At 33.3% G+C, this 16,360-nt stretch overlaps 1 protein-coding gene across 2 annotated transcripts in view; it reads left to right on the top strand.

Moving 5' to 3' along the window:
- LOC127962249 (B-cell receptor CD22) overlaps positions 1-16,360 on the top strand; it is a 113,867-nt gene that overhangs the window by 8,598 nt on the left and 88,909 nt on the right. For both annotated transcript variants that reach the window (XM_052561797.1, XM_052561796.1), the window contains exon 2: positions 2,146-2,181. In XM_052561797.1, coding sequence (XP_052417757.1) covers positions 2,146-2,181 — 36 coding nt within the window. The remainder of the gene's footprint in view (positions 1-2,145; positions 2,182-16,360) is intronic.

Genomic DNA, 16,360 nt, shown 5'->3' with positions numbered 1-16,360 from the left:
TGAACCAGAATAAAGAGACGATGAACAGAGAGATGTTTCTCCATCAGAACGCCGGCTCATGCTTCAGCAGCATCACACACATGCGTCCTTGTACTGACAAGGAAGAGAAGAGATAGTTGAATGAAGTAATTATTTTTGTTTTCTTGGACACAAAAAGTATTCTCGTAGCTTCATAAAATGACAGTTGAACCACTGATGTCACATGGACTGTTTTAACAGTGTTCTTACTGCATTTCTTGGCTCTGAACCTGGTAGTTACCTTCCTGTCTATGAAGGATTTCAACAGAAATATCTTAGTTTGTGTTCAAAAGATGAACGAAGGCCGTACTGGATTAGAAGAACACGAGGATGAGTAAATAATGACAGGGTTATCATTTTGGGGTGAACGATCTCTTTAAAAATGTATGAATTCCACTGCATTAGACACAACATGTCCAACCAAGAGCCAACAGATGATGCTCAAGCTTTTTTAGATCTAACTTCTGTTTTCTGAGACACTTTTTCACAGTTTTAACACGTTGTTTCAACATCATGTTGAGTGAATGTTTGAAGTCAGTTCTGCTCAGGTTTATAGACCTTAAGAAATGAGCAGAAACATGTTCCACTAAAGCTTGACTATCAGAAAGAATCTGTAATTATTCACATCACATTTATTATCACGTTTTATTTTGTGAAATGTTTTTGCTATATTTAGTTAAATTAAAGGCCACTTGTTGTGATATACTTCAGATATGAATATATTTTATTATCATGTTCACATTGTGAACACTGAAAGCACTGAGGTCACATGCAGCAGTTTTCTTTTCTGCTTCACTTTAACTGAACTGAGTTTGGTTCATTGGTTCATAAATTCTCGTATAAGGAACGCCTACATTTACTTCACTATATTACAATAAAATCTAATCTAATCTTTACAAACTCATTGGAAAGGTCTAAGACTCCCAAATATATATTTTACCAATGTTTTTTGTTAAAAATTATGTGGGAAAGTAATAGATTAATTTATGACAAGAGTGCACCCTCAAAAATCTACATTATAACAGGAGTTTTGACCTTTGTTTAAAAAAAAAAAAAAAACTTCTTTGTTGCCTTTTTTCTCTATCATTTTAGAAATCATCAGAAATTATATATCAGCTGAAAACTTAAAATCTCAAAATTCATCCTTTGAAGTCTATGTTCAAAAATGTGAGTGACAGTTAAATATACTTCATGTGAAAACACTCTAAATGTCTAAATAATTTTTTGGGCCGCTATAAAGTCACAATTAAGTTGATGATAGCAGCGTCAAACAGGAAGTGAGTGCATCTCAAACACTTTGACCTCATTTGTTCAGGAGTTTTGTGGCTATAGTTTCAGTGAATAATCAGTGATGAGAAAGATGAACCATTTTACTGCATGTAACCTGTTCACAAGTGTCTTAATACAAAAGTGATTTTATTTCAGACACCATTTACAAGCGGTAGTCTGTGATTTTATTGCTGTTCGTATCCACATCTCTGAGTTTACAAAATGTAAAAGATTTAAAATTAAAAGTTTAAATCCTTTCTGACCACTGAAAATCACAAATATTCACAATGGGTCTTTATAATGGCAGCAGCAGATGTGCAATACAGTTTCAAAATGTGTATTATATACAGTTTTATACAGTGAGTATAATTATATACAACTATATCATGTCTATTTTCCTATTTTTGAACAGGAGATTAAAAAAAAAAAGAAATAATAAATATGATTATATACTGTAGATATGCTAAAATATGCTTTTGGTAAATACATATATTTTATTTACAGAAGACAGTCATGTGACTAGCATCACGAGCAGCTTGTTCCTTTGTGTTAAAACAGACGTCACACTGGTGGATGAGAATATACTCATGTGTTGTATGTTGTGAATCTCAGAGGTTGAAAGTGCTTCTCTGGGCAGCAGTGAATCATCAGTGAATCGACTCTCGTATCGGTTCATGAGTCCTGTGACGTCATTGTGTGTGTTGATGTTAAATGATGGAGAATCTCCAGCATCAGTTCTCATGATGAGCTTCAAAACACAGAAAAACACTTTCAGTTCAAACTCTAGACATGTTTCAGTGATCTGCATTGTGTTGAATGAATGGAAATGCTTCATATCTGTGTTTCTTCTGTTTTTAGTGCTGATGTCCTTCATCCACGCTGGACTCACTCAAGGTACTGTGCTGGGAATTTAACAAATCTGAATAGTTTTCTAGTTCTTTGATGTTTCATGAGGAGGTTTTGAGTTCATAACAGTGATTGATACAATGATAATGATCAATATTTACTCATATGTTTATTAATACAGAGAGACCAAAAGCTGTAGTGAAGGTGACTCCAGATGAGCGTGTGTTCAGCGGAGAGAGAGTCACTCTCACATGTGACATACAGGGAGCAGGACACATTCAGTGGACATACAGCTGGTTTAAAAATGGAAACACTTTCTATCCACACACAACAGCAGCAGCAGAGATCAGTTTCACAGCTGAGTGGTCTTCCAGTGGTAATTACAGCTGTAGAGGACACACATACAACCCACAGAGATCATCAGACACCAGTTCTGCTGTTACACTGACTGTATCAGGTGAGTGTTCAGATTCACATCTGTTTAATCATCATTTAACATCAATAGATTTTGCTCCAGGATGAATAAATTTAGCGATATAACCCTGACTGATTTAATTGAACTGAATGTATGTAGAAAATGATTTGCTAAAATAATAACATTAACAGCAACTCTGAAATAACAGAACACAGTATATCTATCAGTCAGATTCATGTTTTTACTGTAACCCTGTGCACTTTCTTTCAGAAATAATAGAATCATCATGTAGGAATATGTTATACATTGCCAAGTATAAATAAATATTTTATGAATAGTGCAATTAACATTCATCTGAAAAAAGAAAAATAATAAACTCACCCTGAATAAGCCTAGGGATTTCTTCACACACACACACACACACACACACACACACACACACGCACACACACACACACACACACACACACACACACACGCACACACACACACACACACACACACACACACACACACTTGTTTGTTTTTGTGTAAAGTGTGTTCATCCCATAGGTGTAATGGTTTTTATACTGTACAAACTGTATATTCTATGGCCCTACACCAACCCTACACCTAACCCTAACCCTCACAGGAAACTTTGTGCATTTTTACTTTCTCAAAAAAACTCATTCTGTATGATTTAGAAGTGTTTTGAAAAATGGGGACATGGGTTATGTCCTCATAAGTCACCCTCTCCTTGTAATACCTGTGTCATACCCATGACATTATACAGAGATGTGTCCTGATATGACACAAAAACATGCCCACACACACACACACACACACACACACACACCTGCCTCGTCCATCAGCTCTCAGGTCTGGAGAACATCAGTCTGGTTCAGATCGAGACAATCATCAGCACGTGTTAGTCAGGAAAACTAAATAAAGACAGTTTCATTCTCAAAAACTATGAACACAATTCCAGTAAACAAGGTTTACCATCACTGCATTACAAAAGAGTTCAGTTAACCAGTTTAATGGTATTAAAATGGTACACAATTATTGTTTTTACTGTATAAAAAAAAAAAAAAAAAGCCTTAGTGATAGGAAGTGACTCCTTTCACAATTATTCCAACAGTGAGGATTCATCATTTATCATGATGTGCTTTGTGTGGTAAATTCTATACTAAATAAAACCATCACAGTCAAACAAATAATAATAATAATAATAATAATAATAATAAATTTACATTAAATTAAAAGTAAGAACATTTAAAAACAACATAACACTTTACAGTAAGATTTCATTTGTTACACTACACCAGTTAACATGAACTAAAAATGAATAAACAACATTTATTAATCTTAGCAATGTTTTAATTAAACATTTTTAAAATTAAAAGTGCATCTATTAACATCAGTTAAATGCAACTAATATGAGCAAACAAGTGAACGAATACTTAATAACTGTTCACAATATATGACTTATTGTTAGTTCATGTTAATTAATGCATTAACTAATGAGATCTAATTGTATAAAAACAAGCCTGTTAAAATGTTCATAAGTTGTTTGTTTGTTTATATTGTTTATTCACAAAGCCTTTTTTTTAATGTCTTGTTTGTACAGATATTTTTTTCTTAATTGGCTGCAAAATTAGGACATGATTGGTCATCTGAATGACTTATATAAATATATAAAAATCCAAAATTGTAAACAATTTGTAAAAGTAAACAGTGAAAAGAGGGGTTAAAATGTTGCTCATATATGTGAAAACTATCACAAACCTCTAATTAAAATATAATATCTAGTAACGCTTGAGGTAACATGAGGTATCAAAACATGAGGTAGAAAAATAGTCATAAAATAATAAATGACAGTCTGAGACGGCACAATACGATTTCTTGTAATTTTAAGGGTGTCTTAATTTCATGGATATTTTAAATATGTGGATTAAATGTACTTTATTTTTATTGTTTTTATTATTATTCCAAGTGGAAAAGGCACTGGTTTCATGAATGACTCGTTTAATTAAGGATGAATCTAAACTCTGCAGAGCTGCAGCTCCTGGTTAAAATGAACTGAATGATAATAAACAGATCCAGCATCCGTCACTGAACAGAAGTCTGTCGTTTCACTGGATGTGTGCATGGATCAGTTCAGTTCTGTGAAACATTTACACAGTTTCAGGGAAAGAGGTGTTTGAGTCACTGTGTTTTCTGTCTTTCTTCACAGATTTATCCAGATCTTCACTGACTGTGACTCCAGACAAAACTGTATTCACTGGAGAGACAGTCAATCTGACCTGTGTGATTGAGACTCGCAGTTACAGTTACAGTTACAGAGACTGGATATGGAGAATTGACCAAACATATAACTGGAGATATGAGTGGGATAAAGACGGTGTGATGTTACAGACGTCTGGTCGTTACACAGTAAACAGAGACACTCTCACTATCAGAGGAGTAATTACGTCTGATCAGGGTCAGTACTGGTGTAGAGGACAGATAAGATCAGTCTCAACACAATCAAGCTCCTTTTCTCTCTCAGTGAAAGGTGAGTTGAATATCACTGTCCTGCACTACATGTATGATCACGCATCCAATCAAAAGACTTTCTCATTCTCAGATGTTACATTCACACCAATCATAAATATGATTGTTCCACTTCATTTGAGAGTTTGTATATTTCTCTTTTAACTTATTAAAGAGATGTTCACACAGAAGCTGTTCTTGTGTTCACAACAGATGCAACAATGAACTGTTTACAGGAATCTCAAAATGTATTTTAAATCTGAAGTATGAAGCATCATCTTAAAAACACAACACTCATGACACTATACCCACTGAGCAAAAGTACGTCGAAATGACGTCTTTGTCGGACGTTGAAATGACGTCCCCCGAAGAGCCAGAATGAAAGTTTTTATGACGTCTTTTGGACGTCCAATATCGACGTACAGAGGTTAAAATTGAGTTCAGATTTCTAGACAAAATAAACACTCTTAGGCTGCATTCAATTAAATCTCATGTTTATTTCCATGCAATTTATATTTCTACTTGTAAATAAACTTAAAGAAACAGTGTGTTCACACACACACACACACACACAAAAACATAAAAATAAAATACATTTCACTCATTATACAGTGGATAACAAATAACAACAAACAATTTAGTTTAGTTGGGTCCACACATGTTCACCTGATGGAGCTTCACTTTTTAAGCTTTTTCATATTTATTTAAACTGCAATTAGCATAAAATTCTTAAATATGGTATTCTTTATTCATGCAATAGTCAAGTGTTTGTGTGCCTAAATATTATCTGCATGCACTATAATAATAATAATAATAATAATAATAATAATAATAATAATAAACACAATATACTATAATGCAAGGGTTTTCGATCTGGGGTTCAGGACCAAAGCAAATGGGTCCACAAAATATTTTATACCATATCTTTCAGACTCCAAGTCATATTTTTGAATCTTCTGAGATGTGCTGAATTATTACAAAGTAACTTATATAATGCATGTAATGTCAAAAAGCCTAAGCACAATGTAAACATAAAAGTGGGCACTTAAATGTTTCTATAAATGTAGTTCTCACTCTCTCAAGTCTGTCTGTACACAGTTGAATTGTCTGTACCTCTGTGTTTTCTACATTTCAAGATGAGGTTCACAGAAACTGAGATGGCAAGTGTTTTTTTTTTTTTTTGGTTTCTTTATTTAACAAAAGAAATACTGCTTGTAACTAATGGCACTAGAATTAGTTTATTTTATACATAGGCCTAAATATTTTTATTTTTGTTCTGTTTTGTATAGATGATTTGAAAGTGAGGGAAAATAAAATATTTACAGTGTTTACAGTTTTTAAGTTTCTTTACATTTTTATTACATTTTATTTATCAGTATTTAAATTATTTCTGAAATTAATAGCAAAATGTTTCTTATACACCGATAATTTATCTGTTTTTTCCTGACCTGGTGCAACTTAGCCCTATATTGTGCGGTATTGATCAAATGTATTATTTAAAAATTGGGGATCACTTGAAAAAACTAAATGAATAAATAAAACAATCATATTATGTTCATTATACTCCAACCCACAATCATTTTAAACCTTCAAATCTTGTAATTCTGAGGGTGTCCTTGAAAAATCGTATCTGCTAGGGGTCCCTGGCTCCAAAATGTTGTAAATGTCCAGTGCTAGTGGACAGGCGTCCATCCACAGCAGAGACTGGTGAGGAGGAACTGTCCTATCGTCACAACAGCTCTCTGTCTTCACCAACTGCCCTGAAACATGAAATATAAATGATTATCATAAATATAAATATAGCTTCACAATGCTCATTTTTACCTCTGTGGTGAAGACATGAGCAGAAAATTCTGCCAGACTGATTTTTTGTCTTTAGTAAATCATTTCAAAACGTGATTTTAAAAAAAACTATTCTAAAGTTTAAATTGCCTAATTTCACAGGATCGCTTGAGCATCCAGGATACCACAAAGGCTGTTTTAATACAAGAACGAACACTTCACACTAGACAAAGTTCAGAAAATCTTACATTATTGTTAATGTAGTGACAGAATGTGTTTGTATTTGCCAGTAACGTTACTAAAACTTACCACTAGGTGTCAGTAGTGTCAACATTACCAGTAGAGTGTGTAGATTATGAATCAGAAGTTAAACCGTCCTGAAAAGTAGAAATATATGTACAAAATCACAAAACCGTTGATTTTATTTGATCAAGAAAAATTATGGTCACCTGTTTTTGTGACCAGTTTTAATAACCAAGTTAAAAAGGATCATCATAATTTTACCTCAGACTGTAAATTGAACCACCTAAAATAAACCAACAGGGATATGTAAAATTACCAAAAGAGGAATTTGAAAATATATAATCTTTCTAATCCAAATAATTTTAAATATTAATCTGAATTGAAATTTAACATTAGATTAGAATTAGAATAAATACATTAGAATAAAAGCACATTTATGCTTACCTTTGGCTCAACACCAGTAGTCAGATGACCGCTACTGTTTGAATTTCAAAGTAACGTTAACGTTAATTAGCTCCGTCCCATTGTGAAGGTTGTTCGTTAGTCAGGTATCTCAGTAGGTTTATAAATTGTCCTCAACGTAGAAATAAATAAATGGCAGTAGTTATATCTTCAGTCTCTTGTAATAAACTGAATTATTCTTCCGTCTTCGAGATTGTTTGCACCATCACGTTTACTTTTTTTTTTTTTCTGCCATCACGTTTACGTCACTAACGTAACATCACGTCAATGCCCTTCATGGCGAGCGCACGTTTAAATACAATGTATTTCATTTCATTTAAATCTATGTATTAAATATTTATTATTTAATATGATGTAATATTAATCGAATTATCTATTCAAATATATTAAACATTATTATTTTTAATCCTTTAACTATATTTAGATCTAGATGAAAACTGCTTTTCTGTCAATGCTCCAGTGAAAAATACCACTCAAATAAATAAATAAATACATGTAAGATTGTATATGGTCACATTATGGTACTTTAAGTAGGCCTTTGTTTTTAAACATGTATATATTACATTAATTTATCACCTAGATGTTTCAGAAGAGTAGGCTACATGTGATATTTAAATCAGAAATCAAAGGATTGCTTTGTGTTTATATAAAAAAAACTTATGTCAATTTCCTGAACTTGTTCTGCACGTTCTAAAGATGTCCAAGAAAATCCTTAGCCCGACGTTCAAATTTTAAACCAGATATGAACCAGATTTGCAAGTCGTGTAGACGTCCAGATATGGTCCAGACCGACCGACGCAACTTAGACTTGATCTGCACGTCGTATAGACGTCTCATGTTTGTTGGGTAAGAACACAACAGCTAAAGACTTCAGTCTGATGTGTGTGAGCAGAGACCTGAACATCATACTATTTCTGTGTAAATATACAGCTTTTACTGGTTTTGATGGCTCAATGAAGAACCTTTAACATGCATGATATCTTTCTATTAACAAAAGGATCTTTAGATGATTAAAATCAGAGAAGGTAAGAAAAACTGTACTGAAAAAGTGTACTTAACTACAAGTACTGTTACACTGCTGAAATAATACTCAGTTACAAGTAAAAGTACTGGTGTGAAAACAATTTACTATGTCTAAAATTCTCAGAAGAACTTGCCTGAAAACATTTAGTTAACAGAAGCAAAAATAATAATAATAATAAATAAATTAAAATAAAACAACACAGAGAGGCCATTTCCATCATCAGTGTCACACAAACACAGGAACTCAGACGATCAGATCATGTTTCTGACTGAAAGAGCTCTGTCTTCTCTCTTCCCAGATTCCCCCAGATCTTCACTGACTGTGACTCCAGACAGTCCTGTATTCACTGGAGAGACGGTCAATCTGACCTGTGTGATTGAGTCTTACAGTAACTGGAGACGGAGAAATGGACTGACAGATGATAGGAGATATGACTGGACCAATTACAAGACATCTGACTGGAGATATGATTGGTATAAAGACGGTGTAATGTTACAGACGTCTGGTCGTTACACTGTAAACAGAGACACTCTCACTATCAGAGGAGTAATTACATCTGATCAGGGTCAGTACTGGTGTAGAGGACAGAGAGATCAGAGACCAAACTCATCACAGGACAGTAACAGAATACATCTGTCTGTTAATGGTGAGTAAAATCTGTGATAAATACTTGCCTGTTTAAAATGACAATATACTCATAAAACATTGGGTTCCCTGAGAAAGTATCTGAAAGTCTTTAGGACTGTAATGTGTCTCAATAATGTGTTTGTGTCTGTTTGTCAGGTTCAGGTCAGATTTCTGTCTTCAGCATCCTCAGTTTTCTTCTGGCAGCTTGTCCGTATCTGCTGTCGACAGTCGTGCTGCTGTTCAAATGTTACAGAGCGAGAGGTAACACTTCTGTCTGATCCGTCTCTCTCCATCTCACTCACTTTTACCAATGATTCACATTCACTGACAGACAGCCCTTTACTCTTCGTCTTTATGTAATAAATCAGTATTTACAACAGATGGTGCTCATTCATAAGCAGTAGCTGCAGTAGAAGCAAAACAGAAAGTGTGACACTGAATTGTGAAAGTGAATGCTGTGTGTGTGTGTGTGTGTGTTTGTGTGTGTGTGTGTGTGTGTGTGTGTGTGTGTGTGTCTCACAGTTACATCTACTGAAGACCAAAGCCAGTACGCTGTAACAGAGGAACAAACTTCAATCTGATTTCATTCATTCTTCAAACCGTGTGCAGAGTCTCAGGATCCTGGAGTCTCAGACTGAAGGAAACTCACAAGACTAACACACACACATTCACACACTCACACACACAGACAATTAGTGTTTCTGATTCTCCTGGGCAGGGGCGTAGATTACGTGGAGGACGTGTCCCCCCCACTTTTAATATCATGGAACCTCGTCCCCCGCACTTTTTCGGTCAAGTTTTTCTCATAGAGGTTTTCAAGAGCTGGTGTGAATAAACATAGATTTAAACTCAAAGAGACGGGATAGTCTGCATATGATTTGATATTTAATTCGGACCCAGAATACAGCGAGATGGACATCACAGAGCGCAAACTCTCCTGCAGTGTGCGTTTCATTAAATTCATACTCGAAGCCAGAGGGCGCTCTCGCGCAGAAAGTCATTTCAGGAAGATCCTAATATGGGCAAATGCGTCCAGCTATTGCTGTATTAAAACAGTTTTTACACAGAAAAAAAGCCCAGAAACTTTTGCAAACACAAAGACATTAAACATACGATTGCAACAATATATGGTTTTTCAAGTAATCTCCTGCAGGTGATAAATAAAGGATGAACAATTTAGTACCTATTGACATAGCTTTTATTACAGATTAGAAACTATTCTGCCTTATTGTGTGATAAAAAAAAAAAATAGTTTGTAGTATATAAAAAAAAACATTATTATTTGTTATTGTCTAGCAGTTATAGATTTCTAAGCCAATTAAAATCTAGAAATTAGAGAAAAAGTAAAGTTGCGTATAGTATCCACTACCAGTCAACAGTTTTTGAACAGTAAATAAGTCTCTTCTGTTCACCAAGCCTGCATTTATTTGATCCAAAGTAAAGCAAAACAGAAAAATTGTGAAATATTTTTACTAACCTATTTAAATTAACTGTTTTCTATTTGGATATATTTCAAAATGTAATTTATTGAGATTTCAAAGCTGAATTTTTAGTATCATTACTCCAGTCACGCGATCCTTCATAAATAATTCTGATATTCTGATTTGCTTCTCACAAAAAAAAAAAAAAACACATTATGATAATGAATCCAGCGTAGTAGATTTTTTTTTTTTTTTTTTTTTTTTGTCAGGTTTCTTTGATCAATAGAAAGTTCAGAAGAACAGCATGTATTTTGAAATAGAAATCTTTTGAAAAATTATTACTTTATCATCACTTTTGATCAATTCAAAGTGAAGTGAAGTGACATTCAGCCAAGTATGGTGACCCATACTCAGAATTCATGCTCTGCATTTAACCCATCCACACACACACACACAGTGAACACACACACACAGTGAACACACACCCGGAGCAGTGGTCATCATTTATGCTGCGGTGCCCGGAGAGCAGTGGTGTTGCTGGCCTGAGACTCGAACCCACAAAAGAGTCCTTGCTAAATATGAGTTTTAATTTCTTTAATATATTTTCCAAAAAACAGAAATGATATTGACTCTAAGCTTTTGAATGATATAGTGTATTATGTTGCAAAATCTTTTTATTTCACATAAATGCTGATCTTTGGATCCTTATATTTATCAAAGAATACTGAAAAAAAACCTCATGTTTTAAATATTAATAATCAGCAAATCGGCATATTTGAATGATTTCTGAAGGATGTGACACTGAAAACTGGAGTAAAAATGCTGAAAATACAGCTTTGATCACACAAATAAATTACTTTTTAAAATATATTCAATAAGGGAAAAATTTTTAATTTAAATATAAAAATATTTCACAATATTACTGTTTTTGCTGTACTTTGGATCAAATAAATGCAGGCTTGGTGAGCAGAAGAGACTTCTTTAAAAACAAAATATCTTACAGTTCAAAAACTGTTGATTGGTAGGCTATATAGATTATAGAAATGTTTATGTTTATATATATATATATAATTTCTGTCTCCGTCACTTCTGAAAAGATGGCTACGCCCCTGCTCCTGGGGTCTCATGTATACAACTTTACATAGATTTCATCCTAAATGTTATCATTTATCATATGATTTCATATTATTTATATTGTATTATTATAGTTTTATTTTTATATTATATTTAATATTTTTATATTATGTTATCATATGATTTTATCCTAGATATCATCCTAAATTAGGAAACAAACACAACTTTTAAATAATATCAATCCATTTTACTGCAGTTGATCAGTTCTTCTACAGACCCACGGATGAGAAATGTTCAAACTAATGGCATTTCAGCCCAGAGATGATTTATTCAGTTTTAACCTGATTGTCAATAAAAGCTGAGACAGAGACATCAATAATATCTGATATATGAACATTTTATTGAATGTGAGGAACAGGTTCATTATGACACTTTAAGTGAACAGACCTCCAGAGATAAGACGGAGCAGACTGTTTCAGATAAAACTAACAACAGTTATGTGATGACAAATTACATCTTCACATGTTTTTAATTGATGATGATTTTTTGTGTGCTTTTTTATTTTTATTTTTATTAATAATAACCTTCTATATGTCTTCGGTCATCTGATTTGTATCATACTTTTTTAACAAATAATAGGTCTTTATACATTTACTGGATTGAAATAACTTTACCTGTTTATCTAAACATGATTATATTCATTTTCTCAGTAATTATTGTATTGTATTGCATTCCATGTTTTGAAACTAAAGAGCTGTAATATAAAGTATTAAATCTCATCTTACTAAGACATTGAGAGACAGAGTGACTGATATTTATATCATTTTATGTAAGTTTCTGTTAGACTGTTATAAAGATATCATTGTCTATATATTAGCATTATTATTAGTACTTTATTTCACTGTATACAAATATATAGATTTTTTTTTTTTTTTTTTTACCAAGCCAATAAAGCTTCTTCTTTCTTATAACTGGTGTCTTTATTCACTGCTCTGGGCTGTAATTTATAATAAGAGAACAGTGAAAACATTTTAAAGAGAAAATTCAGTGTTGTCCTTTTAACCCTATAAAACTGGAGCATATTCAACAGATGAATTTCCATCGACCCTAAATTATCAAGATGAATAAAACTTAAAAAACTCTCTACATGATCAAAATCATTAGACAAATCGTGTTAGAATATATATTGAATAATGATACAACAGTGTTTTGAGGAACATTTATTTGTTCATCTTGCCATCATTGTAGTCAATGTCTTGAATAGCACACTGTTATAAAAACCAGATTAATTTACATATTGACTATATAAATAATAAAGTGCACCAAGTAGCTATTTTTGCTCAGTTTTGGTTTCTGAATACAAATGAGCTGTTTTTCCTCCTCCATATTCTCATTATATCATGACATGGACAATAAAAGCCTTGTGTATCAATAACTAAACAAAAAAAACATGATTTCTTTTTTCTTTTTTGTCTTTTAAATGTTATTTAAGGTTAAAAAGCTGCATGATTTTCTGACTTATTGAATTACTTCAAGCTTTACATGGCTTATAACAAGTTAGTATTTTATAATATAATAAAAATAACTTTAAGAACAGTATTTATGACACAAAATGTATGAAGCCTTTTTGTTGGTTTGATATACACCATAGCGAATACAAAAATATGAACAGCTATTTGAAAACATGTAAAACCTGACTTCCCTTTTTTTCACATCAGTGTGTGTGTGTGTGTGTGTGTGTGTGTGTTTTGGAGAGGCATGCGTGATTCACAGTGGAATGAAACAACGGCATATACAAAAGTTTAGCGATCGATTCAAAGTGGGCATCAGCTGAAAGCATGTTGTTGTGATGACATCACATGACGCGTGTAGACCCAAATTATGTGGGAAATCTGCAGCAGTTTAGAAAAATTGCAGGCTCTAAATTATGCACTTTATTTGATTTTGCATTAAAATCGCAAATTCCTGGAGAGAAAAAAAAAAAGGCATCTGAAGTCTGAATTAAATATATGACCTATGTCTTACCTATTGCCTAAAATTAAGTTGCTATTAATATATGGTAGATTGTAACAAAAGAATGAATAAGCTTAAGCATTTTAGTTAAATTTAGTTAAATTAATGTAGTATTTCTGCTGCAGGCTACACTTCAGAAAACTTCTGTAGGGTTGTCTTGTTCTGCACATCATTATACTCACCATTCCAGGAATGTCACGAAGTCTAGGATATTCTCTGTTGATTTCCTCAATAGTTTCTGTTCCAGAAGTCCGAATCCATGCAGCTCTATGAGGCGATGTACGTTTCATGAACTCCTCAACTTGACTGTGAGCGTTTCTGTTGTTCTTTAGCCACTCAATCATTGTGTTAATGTCAGTTAAAGACAACTCAGACTCTGTTAATGTCAAAACATTCAAATGAGAGAGACGTAGAGTACACAGAAAACAGAGACATTCAGAATGTTCACGGTTGGAATAGTCAAGGATCTTAGTTGATAACTACTGTGACAACTTATTATATGCCCTAAAAGTGTTCTCGTTTTGTGACTGTTACCATATACTGTATGATCTCTGTGTGGAGCACTGGCTGTCATCAGACAGAAATCTCACTGGATTATTACAATTAATGACAAAATTCATGTTTTGAAAACTGATATTTCCTACTTCCACACTACAGCAAAAGATAGAAATATCTGACTTCAAACCATTTTAGCTGCTGAAAATACTATTATTTTAATAATTCTGGCCACCACACAATTTTTTTTAAAGAAGTTTCTAATTATCATCAAAGCTGAAATTATTTGATCAACAACAACAACAAAAAAAGTAATATTGTGAAATATTATTACAATTTTAAATAACGGGTTAAATATAAATGTTAAAATATAAAATGTTATATAAAATATATTCCTGTCAAAGTTGAATTTTCATTAGCCATTACCCCAGTCTTCAGTGTCACATGATCCTTCAGAATCATTATCATATGCTGGTTTAGTATCAGAAGCTGGGCTGCTTAATATTGTTCTGGAACCTGTAATACTTTCTAAAGGATTCATCCCAAACTCTAACCTGGCAGTGGAAAACTTGTTTGAGAAGAGGAATTGTGAGATGAATGTGGCTGCCTGTACTGTCTCTGTCTGTGTGGCGCTCTAAGACGTTTCCTCGTGTTGTGCAGTCTTTCTGTGTTTCGCAGTCAGCTGTTGAGCTTTACAAAGAAACAAACATATGAACATTCATATAGACCTTATTTGTGTAGTTTTATTTATTTAAGAAAATTTGTCAAGTGATTATACTTTAATACTTCTACTCACTTTAACCCAAATCTCTCCATCAAATGACAAACCTACAACCGCACCATCTGACGTCGCTCTTTGAGGCTTAAGTGCCTGTCCCTTTCTAAGGATGTTATTTCTCGTATATCCTGTAAAAATAATGTAGAATGTATAGACAAACAAACATAAAATAATTGTCTAGACTTGTTGGTGTTGGTTGTTAATTCCTTACAGGCGGATTGGGACATGATTGATTGTTGATGGGGATATGGACCAGAGACTGTTTGCAGAAAAAGTGTACCTGTATAAGAGATGTTAGGTGTATCCATGCAGAATTGGTCTCACCCTTTCCAATTCTCTTACATGTTTAGTAAGTAGTCTGGTATAAAGATCTCCTTGATTTACATTATAAGCTTTCAGAATTCTGTCCATATAATTATTAGTATCTGCACCAAATTGCATATTTTTTCTCCGTTTGGGCCTCAAAATAAAATGTATGTTTAATTTTTAACTTTGTATATTTAATATATCAAAGCATGATCTTGTAATTTTATAGATATACAGTGAAGAAAAAGAGAGAGAGAAAGCTCTTTTAAAGATAACATGGGTGGCTCTTAAAGTCCCCATGAAATCAAAATGTAAGTTTTTTTTAGCTTTTATTATTAGTATGTTAGCCTCAAGGTTATGAATCAACTTGTGTGTTTCAAATCAGAGACAAAATTCACATTTAGGAGATATAAGTATTCAAAACTTACAGTCTCTCACTTCCACTAACATCACATCACACTTGATCTTCTCATCAAATCTTCTGTCCAATCAAACGCTCTCTAGAGTCCGAAGCTCCCGCCCCCTGCACTATAAATAGATGCTGAAGCTGTGGCTGTAATCGGTCTCTTGTTTACAGAATTAGTATTTTCTGTACGGTGAATGGAAGTACACTATATAGGGGACAGGAAACGATTCACATGATCACTTGTGCTTCTTTCCTCTTTTACCTTTACTTTTAAATTTTAGCAAAATTATTCAAAGTTAAATTAATAAACTACGGACAGTGCCATGCCATGTGGAAATGATGGCACAGCGTTGATCACGACAAACAGTGAATCTGTAGTCAGAGGTCATGACCACTATATATATATATATATATATATAACAATTAACATTACTGTCTATGATAATAGTTTGGTATAGTCAGGACATGGTCTCCCATGTACACTTAGCTAGATTATTATTATAATAAACAGGCTCACCACAATTTAGGTTGGTTGAACAACATCCTGTTGATGTAAACAGAAATTCCCTTTTGGTCTTTACAGTCTAAGTACAGCAGTGTGGAGAAGGAACAAATATGAAGTTAGAAAGAAGCTTTCCAGCATCTTCTCTCAGTGAGATGTGGAAAC

This window comes from Carassius gibelio, chromosome B7 (genome assembly GCF_023724105.1).
Source record: "Carassius gibelio isolate Cgi1373 ecotype wild population from Czech Republic chromosome B7, carGib1.2-hapl.c, whole genome shotgun sequence".
NCBI classification, from domain to species: Eukaryota; Metazoa; Chordata; class Actinopteri; order Cypriniformes; family Cyprinidae; genus Carassius; species Carassius gibelio.
The sequence above is the reverse complement of the archived record's forward strand: the minus strand, read 5'-3'. Positions and strand labels throughout refer to the sequence as shown.